This window comes from Magnolia sinica, chromosome 3 (assembly GCF_029962835.1).
Source record: "Magnolia sinica isolate HGM2019 chromosome 3, MsV1, whole genome shotgun sequence".
NCBI lineage: Eukaryota > Viridiplantae > Streptophyta > Magnoliopsida > Magnoliales > Magnoliaceae > Magnolia > Magnolia sinica.
Genome location: NC_080575.1, coordinates 87,730,927 through 87,746,526, shown reverse-complemented (window position 1 = coordinate 87,746,526; position 15,600 = coordinate 87,730,927). Strand labels below are relative to the sequence as shown.

Sequence of the window (15,600 nt, the reverse complement as noted above, 5' to 3'; positions counted from 1 at the left end):
CATAATTGCTTTGCAAAGGATTCAATGACTGGCTGCCTACCTTACATCAGCCTCCACTGGGCTAAGGACCAGCTGGCACATCGAGTAGGTACAATTATACTTTGATGGTTAGTTCGTATCTGATTGAAATCGTATTTGAATGCTTGGATTTTCTCCTGCTGGAATTAGTAGTGCTGAAAATGCACTCCTAGTTGCAGGAAATTGTTAATAGCAATTGGAAAACAGAATTTATTTGACAGTCTAATGCAGTCAGCAGCATTTATGGTTAAATCTCATTGTGGTCCTGTGCTGTGCATCACGGTTTTAGATAATTCCTAAAATAAACCGAAGATTAAACAGTCAGTCAAGAAAATGGCTTCACAAGAGGAAAACAATCATGAAAGAGTGCTTGGATCAGTACAAGTTAGGTGCACTTGTTTTCAAAGCAGAGAATTTCGTAAACCTGGTAGCAAATGCTCAAAGTTGAAAGGCCTTTTTATTTTTATTTTTGAGAAATAATTCTTAGGCAAATTTCTAAAATCATCAAAAGCTAGTACTCTTTCCTCCCATAATTGGGATTTTGACCGTACTAGCATTGAGGTATGGTAAAAATCTCTAAATGGATGGGAAGTTTCAAATATTCCGAGGGTAGTCATTTGACAGGTTTTCGTTCGAAAATCTTTTGGACTAAATTGCCCCTGTCCTTGGAACTTGGTATTTATACGAAGCTTATTTTTCTTCTTTCTTTGCAGTTTTCTTGAGGCTTCTTCTTCCTTTTCAAAAATATTTTCCAATGACCCACCACCACTTTCAATTGCATTTTCTGGTGTACGTTCACCGCCATCAACTTCTCCAACATATGGGAAAGCCGCTGATACGCGGAAGACATTTTCAATGAATTCTTTATTTTATTTTTTTAGAATGTCATTTTCTTACAGATGGAAGCCACTTTTGGTTATGGATAAAGATGGATGGTGGTGGTTGTTGTTGTCATGGGGATGAGTGATTGTCAGAAGGGATTTGAGGTACATAATGATGGTTGTGGTTATCATGTGCAAGACAATGAAGGAGATAAAATTTGGATTTTATAATGCATTACCTTGGAAGATAATGAACATATATCATTTTTTAAGGGTTGAGGTTGTGTGTTAAGGGTTTGAGTCGTGGTTCTCATGTGTTAAGGGTCGAGGTTGTCATGTGTTAAGGGTCTGGGTTATGATAAGGGTCGAGGTTCTCATGTGTTAAGGGTTTGGGTCATGGTTGTCATGTGTAAGGGTCGAGGTTGTTATATGAAGGGTCGACATTGTCATGTGCTAAGGATCCAGGTCGTGGTTGTAATGTGTTAAGGGTTGAGGTTGTCATGTTATAAGGGTCGAGGTCGTGGTTGTAATGTGGTAAGGGTTGAGGTCGTTATGTTATAAGGGTCAATGTCGTGGTTGTAATGTGTTAAGGGTCAAGGTTGTCATGTTTTAAGGGTCAAGGTCGTGATTGTAACATGGTAAGGGTCGAGGTTCTCATGTGAAAGGTCGAGGTTATCATGAGCTAAGGGTCGAGGTTATCATGTTATAAGGGTCGAGGTTGTGGTTGTAATATGGTAAGGGTCGATATTGTCATGTTATGAGGGTCGAGTTTGTAGTTGTAATGTGTTAAGGGTCGAGGTTGTCATGTTATAAGGGTTGGGGTCGTGGTTTTAACGTGGTAGAGGTCAAGGTTTTAACGTGGCAAGGGTCGAGGTTGTCATGTGTTAAGGGTTATGAGTCCTGTTGTGGGTTATGTGTTGAATCCACTCTGTCCATTGGATTTAGAATTTAATTTAATGTCATGGGCCAAAAAATGTGTTACATCTAAAAATTTTATGGCCCTCAAAAAGTTTTCAATGGTAGGTTTTCAATCTCACTGCTTTCTGTGGTGTGGTCCACATGAGCCTTTGATATCCCTCATTTTTGGGCTCATGCCCTAAAATTATCTTTCAAAATGGATGGACGGCGTTGATAAAATATATACATCACAGTGGGCTCCACAGGACCATCCATCTCTAGATAGGTTTGGTTACCTGATCCGCATCACGTCACATTACATTGGCGCGGATTTCGAGAGAAGCTTTTTGGAGGCAGTTTCTACTATCGTAAGCTATGTTGGGCTCACCGCGATGTTTGTGGGAAATCCACTCCATCCATTCATTTTGGAAGATCATGTCAAGACATGAAATAAAAAATTGGATAGATTTGAAACTTAGGTGGACCACACGACTGGAAATAGTGGAAAGGAATTGCCCACCATTCAAACTTTTCTAATCTCCACTGTAATGTTTATATGCAATACAAACTGTTCATAAAGTAGCCCAAATGCTCATAAACTCCTTACCATGGGGATGGACTGAAAGAATAAAAATACTAGCCTGATCCAAAGCTTCCGTAACCCCATGAATGTTTCAACCGTAGGCGTATGATCTCCACTATTTTCTGTTGTGTGTTCCACCTGAGCTTTGGATTTACCTCATTTTTGGGGTCATGTCATGAAATGATTTGAAAAAACATGTGAGTGGTGTGGATTTCTCACAAACACCATAGTGGGCCCCATAATGTTTACCCCATCTGAAGCCCTCTCGCCATTGTCGCACGCTGGCTCAACACAAAAGGCAGCCAGGGGTAATTTCGTCCCAACCTTTTTTTAAAAGGTGTCAGGTGACTAGGTAGGACATTTGTTTAATCCTTCTAATGTTTGGGGCATTTGGGAATACCACAATATTTTTTTGGTCAAATCCCTTTTAGTAACGTAATGTAACAAAATATGGAAGGTCTAACTAAACTAGGAAACACCCATATGTCAGGTCGTAAAAGGAACCAAATTAAGCTTAAACTACTAAACATGATGAAGAAATCCCCCACAACACAAATCATCAATTATGTATGAGGTCATGCTGACATCCTGCTCGAAATCAGTCCCAGACAATCCAATGGTCCTGTTGGCTTGATCCTTTCACCTAGGTCGAAAGCATCACTTGTAGATTTCCCATTTCGAATCATAATCTGAATGAACTATGATTTGATCTTTTATCTTCTTACCCCTAGGAAAATATTAAATGGAAGTGGATTCGTAATCATCTGGTTAGGATTGATCTAAACCAACCCATTCTGTATACTATTCAACACTTGACTTGTCATGTCATCCAGACTCTGCTAACCCTTTACTGACCAACATAAGCAATCGAGCGGCATCCCATCATGATGAGGACATTGTGCACACGCACACCCACACACCACCACTCCTATGCACGTACGTACACAGAAGGAGGACCCCACCATCGATCTGGCTCGATGACGATGTCCAGAGGGCCTCCTATCTAGAAGACAAGTTTTGGTTCAGAAAAGTGAGACCGATAGTCAAGAAAAGCCCATCATGGGATCTCATGATTGTGGCCCACTCGTCGGATTGATTTCATATTTTAGGTTTTGCTTATTGTTATTATTTAGAACATTGTGAACGCTTTAGATTTCTCTGTTTGGTTTTTATTTTAGTTTACTTCATCGCCAAGTAATAGGTTACGCACATGGTGGGAGTTTTAGGGTATAGGATTTTCCCTATAAATAGGCACCCCTTGTAGTTCTTTTGATTCATTGAAGTTAATAAAAAATTTCTACTTTATTTTTCTGCTCTCTTCGTGAGTTGTGGAAGAATTCAAAAGTAGGTGCGAAGCCCTCCCTTTTCGAAGGGCTAACTACCGTGGTACGAAGCCACATCAATCCCAATTCACCCCCATCTTCCATCATCTTTTTTACCATCTTCCCCCACCATCCGTATTTCGAATTTGTCCTTTTGTTGCATCAGATTTCTTCATTACAGCAGGTTTCCAGATTTCAGCCCGTAGGCGAGCTGAAACTTCGGCGGAGCACCACGCACAAACCGTACATCGGATCGAGCTGAGATTTAGGGGTTTTGGAGTCCATCCCTGGCCGACCAGGGCCAAGGTGGCCTTTTTTGAATAGTGGGCCCCACATACGTGCGGCCGGGATCACACGCACGTCCGTCTGGGCCATTGTTGCTGTCCACAGGCGGGATCATCTTTTGGCTCAGGTTTTTATTTTCTTTTATCCTCTCATAGCCGTTTTTCATGAATCATAGCTCTAGATTATATGATCCCTAATTGATTTGCCACTTTTTATCACCTTAGGGTTCCTTGAATTGAAATTAGGGAATCCCTTGGATTAGGGACTGATTTTTATGCATGAGTAGTTGATTTTATTTCCCTTTGACATCGTTTGGTTTATAATTTTTATTGGTCCAGTCCTAGCCTGTGTCGGCTTGGACCCTCATAGATTCCCCTTTTTAATTGTATGTTTGGATTTTCATGTGGGACGTGGAATTCGTGTGATTGTTTCTGAATTGGTAGGATCTAAGCCTGAAATCTTGCATATCATATTTAATTTTCCATGTCCTACATCAAATTTGGTATCAAAGCCTAGGGTTCTTGTAGGGAAATTCACCATATATTTAGGGTTTAGTTTGTTTGAGTCCTTCATGCATTCAGTCCATCATATATAGCTGAATTTTATTAACAGTGTGTAGTCTCCTTCATAAAGAGTCTCGTAGGGCCATTTAGTTTTTAGACGCATATAGTTGTCATAGTAGGTCTTTAGGTTGAGCAAGTCAGTGTATGCCCACACGTACGGGTCGCGGTTTCGGTTTGCACCTCACACTAAACTTGGAGCAGTTACAAGAAACAGTGGCCAAGTTAGCCCAGCAAGTTGAGTTCTTGAATAAGCATTTGGAACAACACATATATAAATGCCTCGAAGATATAGAGGCCTCCTTCACTGCAAACCCCACCACTGGGGAGGATGCCCAATCTCAGGCAGTTGGTCAGGAGGTTAGACCAAGGAATGGAGGCGGCCAAGGAGTTGGTCATGGGCGCGTACCTATGCACCCACTCCGTGAGGGACATTATGATCAATATGACCCAGATACATAACTCCTCAAGGGAGTTAGGGTAGATGCCCGTACTTTTGATGGCCACTTAGACCCTAAAGCTTTTTTAGATTGGTTGGCGGATATGGACCACTATTTTGAGTGGTATGATATGTCGGATGCTCGACGAGTCCGATTTGCCAAGATGAAGCTTGTGGGTCAAGCAAAGAGGTTTTGGGCGACGGTTGAGCGAAAAAAAGAAAGAGCGAGGGAACTTCTAATAGTCCATCAGGGAGAAATGAAAGAAACGCTGAAAGAGAAGTACCTCCCTTTCTCTTATCGCATGCGGTTGATTGAGTGGCAGGCTCTTTGACAGGGTTCCATGAGTATTGCTGACTATATTGATAAATTCAAAGAGTACTCGACTCGCTGTGAGGTTGATGAGGACCCCGTACTCACCCTTGCTCATTTTAAAACGGGCCTCCGTCCTGACATTAGGAGAGAATTGCTCGCCAAAGACATAGACACTATTGAACAGTTGTACCAAGTAGTGTTAGATGTCAAGCAATACCTTAAAGCATCTATGGGAAGGCGGTTTGACTTTCGCGAATCTGGTACTAAGGCCAATCCCTTTGGGGCTAGACCTAACACGGGATTCCAAAACAAACTTTCCCTTAATGTTCAGCCTAGACCTAAGGATGATAAGGGTAAAGAGATTGTTGGGTCTAGTTCACGTGGAAGTGGGGCCACTAGGTGTTTTGGGTGTTAGGGGTTTGGTCACTTTGCTCACCAGTGCGACACGCGAGAGGGCACCAAAGTACTCCTTATTGATGGGCAAGTAGAAGGAGTGCCCCCAGAGAGTGATAGTGAGGAGGAGGAATATGAGCCAGTTGGAACCCCTAGTGATGAGGAAGAGGGAGCACAAGAGTCTGTAACCCTCGCAATTGTGCGTTACGCCCTGGCTCAAGCCAAGAACACTGATGACTGGCGCCGTAACACGATCTTCTATACTTATGCAAAATGCGAGAAAAGAGCTGTAAGATGATCGTGGATAGTGGTAGTTGTGCCAACGTGGCATCGACCAGTACTGTGAGTCGTTTAGGCTTGAAGCTGGAAGCCCATCCTCAGCCCCATAGAGTCTCCTGGGTTGATGAAACATCCATTCCAGTCTTGCACCGCTGTCTTGTCCCTATTCAGTTCGAATCTTATAAAGACATAATTTGGTGTGATGTTGTTCGTATGGATGTAGGCCATGTCATTCTGGGTAGGCCGTGGCTCTATGACAGGGATGTTACCATATTTGGTCGTTCAAATGTGTGTACATTCTGGTTTGAGGGCAAGAAGGTCAAGCTAAATCCTCTACTACCCAAGAATGCAACTGGAAAAAAGTTCACCACATAGAGTGGTGTGAGCGGCCGAAAAGAAGTGAAGGGGTCGAAGTCCAAGTCTAAACCGCTCCATAATTTGAATGCCAAAGACTTTGAGCGAGAGACGGAGGCGGACTCGATGATATACGCCCTTGTGGTTAGCGAGAGTGTACCAGAGACTAGCGTAGAGTTACCCACTGAGGCCATTCAGGTAGTACATGAGTTTCGTGATGTTTTTCCTGATGATTTACCGAATGAGCTTCCCCCTATGAGGGATATACAGCATGCCATTGATTTAATCCTTGGGGCAACTCTACCAAACCTCCCACATTACAGAATGAACCCGAAGGAGCACGCTGAGTTGAAGAGGCAGATTGATGAACTCCTAGAGAAGGGTTTCATTCGAGAGAGCATGAGTCCGTGTGCCGTGCCCGCCCTTCTTACACCTAAGAAGGATGACACATGGAGGATGTGTATTGATAGTAGGGCCATCAACAAAATCGCAATCAAGTATCGATTTTCCATACCGCATCTTGATGACATGTTAGATATGATGGCTAATGCTACTATCTTCTCAAAAATCGACCTCAAAAGTGGGTATCACCAAATCCGTATACGCCCTTGTGATGAGTGGAAGACGGCCTTCAAGACTAAGGATGGGCTATATGAGGGGCTAGTTATGCCTTTTGGGTTAACTAATGCCCCAAGCACTTTCATGCGTGTGATGACCCAAGTGTTGAGACCCTTCATGGGGAAGTTCTTGGTCGTATACTTTGATGATATCTTGATTTATAGCATGACTAAGGAGCAACACCTCAACCATTTGAGGCACGTTTATAGGATCCTTAGGGCCGAGAAGTTGTACGCCAACCTAAAGAAGTGCGCGTTCTTGTCTAGTAGTGTGATCTTCTTAGGTTTTATTGTGTCAACTGAGGGCGTATCGGCGGATCTCGAGAAGGTCAAGGCCATCGTTAATTGGCCTGAACCCCTCAATATTCATAAGGTGCGTAGCTTTCATGGCTTAGCCACTTTTTATAGGCGGTTCATTCGAGGCTTCAGTTCCATTGTGGCTCCCATCAAGGACTGCATAAAAAAAGGAGAGTTTCAATGGACAAAAGCCGCCTCGAAGGCCTTCAAGGAGATAAAGGTCAAGATGACCGAAGCTCCAGTCACGCGACTTCCAGATTTTTCAGCTTTTGAAGTCGCATGTGGCGCGTCAGGAGTCGGCATAGGAGTACTTAGCCAGAAAGGGCACCCTGTCGCCTTTTTTAGTTAGAAACTGAATGAGACGAAGCAAAGATATTCCGCCTATGACAAGGAATTTTACGCGGTAGTGCAATCACTACGCCATTGCGACATTACCTGTTACCGCAAGAATTCGTCTTGTTCTCGGATCACGAGGCCTTAAGATACTTGAACTCTCAAAAGAAATTAAGTCCCAGGCACGCTAAGTGGGTTCAATTCCTTCAAGAGTACACTTTTGTGCTTAAGCACAAGGCCGTTGTAGAGAATAAGCCTGCCGACGCGTTGAGTCGTCGAGTCGCATTACTCAACTCCATGAACGTTGAAGTTACGGGCCTTGAGCGCATCAAAGAAGAGTATTCTGAGTGTCCAGATTTTGGGGTTGTGTATATGTTTTTATTAGAGAGTCTGTCAGGAGCTAGCATTGAGTATTTGATTTTGGACGGATATTTGTTTATGAGTGACCGCTTGTGCATACCACGCACCTCCCTTCGCGATTTTCTTGTCTGGGAGTTACATTCAGGGGGGGTTGCAGGTCATTTCGGTCGTGACAAGACCATCGCCCTAGTGGAGGATAGATTTCATTAGCCAAGCCTCAAGCGGGACGTGGCTAAAATTATAGGGCAATGTCGTACTTGTCAACTGGCAAAGCAGAGGAAACAGAATACATGATTATATACACCTTTGCCAGTCCCATTCATCCCTTGGCAGGACATCAGTATGGACTTCATGCTTGGACTTCCCAAGACTATTCGAAAGCATGACTCCATATTCATTGTCGTGGACCGTTTCTCTAAAATGGCCCACTTCATTCCTTGTTCTAAGACCTCCGACGCCTCTCATGTTGCCAAGCTGTTCTTTAGTGAGTTTGTCAAACTGCATGGGTTACCAAAAACCATAGTGTCTGACCGTGACGTGAGATTCATGAGTTACTTTTGGAAGACACTATGACACATGATAAATACTAGGCTCCAGTTTTCTTCTGCCTACCACCCTCAGACCGATGGCTAGATTGAGGTGGTTAATAGAAGCCTAGGGAGTTTACTTCGATGTTTAGTGGGGGAGCATACCAGGACATGGGACGCCGTACTACCCATAGCCGAGTTTGCATACAATAGTTCTGTCAATAGGTCCACAGGTATAAGTCCTTTTGAAGTCGTTACTGGTTATAAGCCTAGGAAACCTATTGATCTTATCCCCATGTCATTGTCCCATAGGCCATCAGAGTCTGCAGAGTCTTTTGCGCATTACATACATTCATTGCATCAAAAAATCAGGCGAAAGATTACTACTAGTAATGAGCATTACAAATTTTCTGCAGACCTACATAGACGTTTCAAAGAGTTCAATATTGGGGACTCTATGATGGTCCGTATCAGGCCCGAGCGGTACCCTCCAGGGCCGTTCGTAAGTTACACTCACGTAGCGCTGGGCCCTTCAAAATTATAAAGCGAAACTGTCTCAATGCGTATGAGGTAGATCTTCCACCTTCCATGAAAATTAGTTCCACATTCAATGTGGAGGATCTAGTTGCTTTTCATGGACCCACTGATACTTTGTCCGGCCCTTCGCCCACCCATCCTGATGTCCCAACCTTACCCTTTGATCCATGGCCTCTTCCCGACCTTTCATCCCAGCTTTTGCCTCCCATACCTAGTCTTCACACACCCAGAGAGGAAATAGAGGATATCCTGGACCATGAGATAATTTTCACGTCGGATGGCGGGTTTCAGAAATACCTAGTTAAATGGAAGTCACGCCCAGCTTCGGACAGCGCGTAGCTTACTGAGGAGGAGCTTCAGAGACTTGATCCCGACATCCTAGAGCGGTTCAGGAGTTTTGTTTCGCTAGTGGCGAAATTTTCACAGCCGGGGAGAGTTGATGAGGACATCGTGCACACGCACGCTCACACACCACCACCCCTACGCACGTATAGTACGCAGAAGGAGGACCCCACCATCGATCTGGCTCGATGACGACGTCCAGGGAGGGCCTCCTAGTTAGAAGATAGGTTTTGGTTCAGAAAAGTAGGCCCGATAGTCAAGAAAAGCCCATCATGGGATCTCATGATTGTGGCCCGCTCGTCGGATTGATTTCATATTTTAGGTTTTGCTTAATGTTATTATTTAAAACATTGTAAACGCTTTAGATTTCTCTGTTTGGTTTTTATTTTAATTTACTTCATCGCCAAATAATAGGTTGCGCACATGGTGCGAGTTTTGGGGTATAGGATTTTCCTTATAAATAGGCACCCCTTGTAATTCTTTTGATTCATTGAAGTTAATAAAAAATTTCTGTTTTATTTTTCTGTTCTCTTCGTGAGTTGTGGAAGAATTCAAAAGTGGGTGCGAAGCTCTCTCTTTTCGAAGGGCTAACTACCGTGGTGCGAAGCCACATCGATCCTAATTCACCCCCATCTTCCATTATCTTTTTTTTCCATCTTCCCCCACCATCCGTACTTCGAATTTGTCCTTTTGTTGCATCAGATTTCTTCATTACAGTAGGTTTCCAGATTTCGGCCCGCAAGCGAGTTGAAACTTCGGCGGAGCACCACGCACAAACCGTGCATTGGATCGAGCTGAGATTTGGGAGTTTTGGAGTCCATCCCTGTCCGACCAGGGCCAAGGTGGCCTTTTTCTGAATAGTGGGCCCCACACACGTGCGGCCGGGATCACACGCACGTCCGTCTGGGCCATCGTTGCTGTCCACACGCGGGATCATCTTTTGGCTTAGGTTTTTATTTTCTTTTATCCTCTCATAGCTGTTTTTCATGAATCATAACCTTAGATTGCATGATCCCTAATTGATTTGCCCCTTTTTATCACTTTAGGGTTCCTTGAATTGAAATTAGGGTATCCCTTGGATTAGGGACTGATTTTTATGCATGAGTAGTTGATTTTATTTCCCTTTGACATCGTTTGGTTTATAATTTTTATTGGTCCAGTCCTAGCCTGTGTCGGCTTGGACCCGCATAGATTCCCCTTTTTAATTGTATGTTTGGATTTTCATGTGGGACGTGGAATCCGTGTGATTGTTTCTGAATTGGTAGGATCTAAGCCTGAAATCTTGCATATCATATTTAATTTTCCATGTCCTGCATCACATCACGTTCAGGAAACTGCCGAAATCATTAGTAAACCATGCTCCAACAATCCGGAAAGCCATTTGAAGATATCTCCAAATTCATCTCACCTCTACGGTTTGGTTTTGGGAGAAGGAATTGGAAAGGGAAGTTGTATCTTTGTTGGCATATTTTCAGTTTAAAAGGTTGATTTGGTAGTGCATGGGGAGACAGGTAGCAAATGAGTGTCTAAAGCTACTGAATACAGAAGAACAAAAGAAATTCAGCTGAAACTGAAAATGAACTTTTTTTTTTTGTTTCACCATTCTAAATCTAGCAGGCCAACATTAAAAAAATACTTTGAACTTGTGATTTCTTTGGAGTTGGTGCTTATTCCCCCCTCTGAACCAATTATATAGGTTGAGTACTAATTGTGTTCTGAGTTTTAACATTTGGGGTGTGTTTTGGATGCACCAGTGAACTCAATTGCAGCTATTAGTCTAAAAAGGTGTCCATTACCAGTTTCTTATTTCCTTCGATAGCATTCATACTGAGGCTCTAGGCTGCAATTCCAACTACACTGTTTTTAAGACCCTTAAGAACATCTGCTAATTTTAAGTTGGACTTCAACGGCAATGCAAGGGCTACTTTCTCATATAGATTCTAGGAAATGCTCTTGATGAAACAATGCGTCTGCAATTCAATTCACTTGTGCATCAAAACCTAGCCTAAATTGCTATTACAATTTGACTTTCATCATTTTAAGTTTCATGTTTTATTGAGGTATGAAGATACCACTGTTATCAATGAGCTTATGCTGATCAGATTCATCAAATTCCTGTCATTGTTAGCTTTTGGAGAGCAAGATACAGGAGGCCAGGTCGAAGAAAGATACTCTCAAAGCGCGTGCTCAGTCTGCGAAGTTTGTCCAATCTCCTAACATCTTTTCTACTTTTATCAAAATGGTTGGTGAGAATGAATACTGAAAAGGCTAGTTTGTATTGCTTTAGGACTGCAACAAAAGTAAGTGAGATGTTGGGGAATGTTAATACAAGCAGTGCTCTTTCAGCATTTGAAAAGATGGAGGAAAAGGGTGAGTTCTTCAATTTTCTCTACACTCATGCATGTCACCTCAATCATACAACTTCTGTACATTTTTTTTCCATGTGCTTATTATTGTTTTAATGTGATGCAATTATCATCAATGCCTTAGCCTTTCTCCTGGTATTTTGGGACCCAGGTCTTGAAAGTCAAGGAGGAATTTTTCGTTCCTTGAGCTGAGGATATTTACAAAAGCACAATATGCTTTTCAGCTTATTCAAGTGGGTCCATGGTCTAGCGATACAGACCAAGGGCCCGTTTTGATGCACCGTCAAAAGAGGCAATTGAGGCCTACAAGCCAATTTAAGCCAAACTCCTTTCTTGTTGTGTTTGGATGTACTTTTGCAAACTTGTTTGCTCCCCCATTCATCGAAATAGGCTCTAAAAAGTCCACTCTTTGAATTTTTGGAAAATCAACAAAGTTGATACGCACTTGCTTTTCCGAGAAAACCCCTTTCGTGGAAGTTGCATAGAAACAGGCTGTAAGGTTTTAAGACTGACTCGAACTGACTAGTGTGGTCCTTTGTCCAGTCGTAACATGGCCATGATGGGCCGAGTCACCCTCTATTTTCAATTTTGAATCATCATGTCCAACTGGGTCGCGTCAAACTGAGTACAATTCTACTTGGACTATTCACACAGGATTTGTCTGAGTCTTAAAACCTTGATCCAGACCATTCATATGTTGGGACCTTCTGCAGATGGACCGTGCCCTGGATTGGAGGATCCCATCCACTAATCTTGGTTCAGTTTTTTTAACGCAGATAATTACTGTATTTCTCTCTTGAACGGTTCACTTGCAAGCCACAATTCAACAGATTAGGACTTGGAATATCATATTGGGAGGAATTTTGGGGCATGGATCATCCATGGGGGAGCCCAGCAGGCCATTGATCTCGAAGACTGAAGATCCGAGTATACTGTGTTAACAGAAGTGGATATGGTCCACCAGGCCCACCTAGCTCTTATTCTCTTATTATCTTTTTATGTCCTGGAGTACCCAAGAAAAAGATAATAAGAGAATAATTGGTAGGTGGGCCATATCCACTTCCGTTAACACTACGCATATTCTCAGGTTGAAGATCAGATAATCCCACCAAGTGGAGTTGCCTCAGCCTGCACTTGGATACCTGAGTTGGATTGCAAATGCACTGTTGGAAATGGCAAAAAGTTGACAGCATCTCCTTGCACTCATAATGAGAGCTCGAGTCCAACTTAGAAGTAATGTAATTGCAACCTACTGAAAGAAATAACAGTTGGTTTATTTTACAAGTCAATTCGATAGTGCATCTGAACTCACCCCTCAATGAGTTTTCTGAGTACTAAATTGAGTTTTTTAAACATGGTTTGTATCTAGGGGCTTGGATTTTCCTTGTGCATAATGTACAACATGTATTAGTCTCTTTGGTTGATTCTGAACCCAAACCGTTGAAATAGACATGGATATAGTTTATAACTGATTCTTTCTCAACAGTGTTGGCTATGGAGTCCCAAGCAGAGGCCCTGAATCAATTAACCACTGATGATCTTGAAGGAAAGGTAGTTTGTCTTTTCTGTGTATCATTTTGGCATGTTTCTGCTGTTGGGAGTTATACAAATATTGAATTTTATGTGCAAATCTGTTGGTTCTTTGCAGTTTGCATTGCTAGAGAGCTCATCAGTGGATGATGACCTTGCGAAGTTGAAAAAGGATCTATCAGGGAGCGCACCGGTAGAGTCTCTTGACACTTATTCTTGCAATGTTAACTAAGAGGAGTGCTATTTGCAGACAGGCATCTAAAAATACCATATGCATATTCCCGGACATGCCAATGCGGCATAGATATGCAAGATCCGGGCCATTCGTTAGGTGGTCGGTGGTCCTAACATTGAATGTGCCATAGTAGCTTGAAAATGGGGCTTGTTTACTCATCAGGTGGGTCACATATACGAAGTGGTTAGAAAAGAATGACTAGTGGTTCACATTCAACATACATGCTATGATCAACCTGGTGGGTGGACTGCCTCTTTTTCGGTCTATGCCATTTTCAGCTCATGCATGTGGGGCATCTGTGTTTTGTCAATGCATGCAGGCAGGTAGCATTCTCAAACTTACAAGTTAATTGCAGAAGCTAGAGGTTTATTAGCCACATATAGCTCTACTCAAGAAGACATGCCACCCTGGCGTGTGTAGGAGGAGATTCTGAGCTTTTTTCAGGTGGGACCCAGTTTAGATCATCTGGCCAGAAATTGAGTCCAGCGAACTGTTAGGTGCACCATATGTATGAAAACAATGAACGGCGTAACGAAATTGCAATATAGATTCTTTTTAGGGATTTTTAGAAACAGCAACCCTTTCAATGACTTAAGTAGATAGAACCAACCAAAAAGTTTTGGGTTTAGATTTCAGCACCTACATTTTTATACCCCTTTTATTTTACTACTTTCCACCAAATTGAAGAAATGTCCGGTTTTTTATTTTTTTGGAAAATGACTAAAAATACTCCTGGTATTTGAGATGATGAAAATACCCCACCACAGAAATGACAGAAATACCTTCTCTGAGCCGTTCATAAAGTGGGTCAACTTTTTGTTATTTTCAGAAAATGTTGATGGTGGTGACTTCAATCTGAAGAAAAGTGGTAAAATAAAGATGACATTAAAATTTTAAAATAATAGGTGCTGAAATCTAACTTGAAATTGTTTTGGGTGGTTCTGTCTAGTTAAGCCATAAAAGGGTGGCTATTTCCACATGTCTGGGCTACCTGATAGTTGACTGGCCTGAGTTTTTTGCCCGATGATGTAGAGGAGTCCCATATGATACATGGCCCGATGGGCTACAAACCTGTCAGGGTGGCACATGCATCTGAATATAGAACTACCAAACCTCAGGCAGGTATCATTATGTGAAATTCCAGTTGAATATGCTCTATCTGCTGCATTTTTCATTCCCTTTTTTCAATAGAAAGGAGAGCTTCCAGCTGGTAGAACGGCGGTTGGCAGCACAAACTCATCATTTCCTTTTCGAGATATGGAGATCGAGAAGGAGCTCAACGAATTAAGGAGAAAGGCGAAGGAATTCTAGATTTTATTTTATTTTATTTTATTTTGATAGTATGTGTTACAATTGTCCAACCTCACAATGGTTGTGCTGCACCAAAAATTTGAGCCATCTCTTTGACCACAGTTATGGTTGAGCTAGTTTAGAAGTCGAGAACTGTAGGTGGATCAATGTCCTATGCATGCGATGGATGAGATGGATGGTTGGAATGATGTATGATGCCTAGCCATGGGCGATGTCTTGTCTGGATGAAAGATGTACTTATGAGCAGTCCATGGTTGTACATATATAGTTAGTACTTTGGATAAAAGTATATTCTTCATATAAAATGTTGTACTTTGGTTTAGGTATATTTGATACATGGCGTATGATGTGGACTCCATGCATGGACTATCTCACTCCAGTCTTTTGTGTTTATCAAACTAGTGACATGGGGCCTTCGACAGCGTGAAGTAGATTACTTCACGGCTCGAATCATATCGCATTTGTCAAACTTGTGAGGTAGGGTTTGCAACCTTATCATGCAATCCATGATTCAAGTCGGTGTTGGCAGGACGTGATTCAAGCTGCCAAAAATCCAATACCTTGGGTCATGGGCCATTTGAGGCACAGTCCAAGTCCAACTACCCTTCAAGTACAAGACTGACTAAACAACCAGGAACCATCCACACTGGATGGTTTGATTTTGGGTTATGGTCCTATGAGCCCTCTGGATGAACAGTCAGAATGCAAGTTTTGGCATGCCATTCTTCATCTATTTATTTTATTGCATCTAGGTGAAAAGAAGTATGAAATCTTGTGATATGCTGCCTGACTGAATTTCACCTGGCAATCCAGCTAAATCAGCCCACTAAAGAACACGGCACATTCCAAATTCCGGTATGAGTGATTTTCGTAGACCTCAT

At 42.4% G+C, this 15,600-nt stretch overlaps 1 protein-coding gene across 1 annotated transcript in view; it reads left to right on the top strand.

Annotated features, from left to right (window-relative positions):
* Positions 1 to 15,041, top strand: part of LOC131240151 (probable membrane-associated 30 kDa protein, chloroplastic) — a 40,526-nt gene extending 25,485 nt beyond the window's left edge. Inside the window, exons 7-11 of the mRNA XM_058238221.1 lie at positions 11,406 to 11,476; positions 11,565 to 11,647; positions 13,130 to 13,194; positions 13,292 to 13,366; positions 14,600 to 15,041. Coding sequence (XP_058094204.1) covers positions 11,406 to 11,476; positions 11,565 to 11,647; positions 13,130 to 13,194; positions 13,292 to 13,366; positions 14,600 to 14,719 — 414 coding nt within the window. The 3' untranslated portion in view covers positions 14,720 to 15,041. The remainder of the gene's footprint in view (positions 1 to 11,405; positions 11,477 to 11,564; positions 11,648 to 13,129; positions 13,195 to 13,291; positions 13,367 to 14,599) is intronic.
* The last annotated feature ends 559 nt before the right edge of the window (positions 15,042 to 15,600 follow it).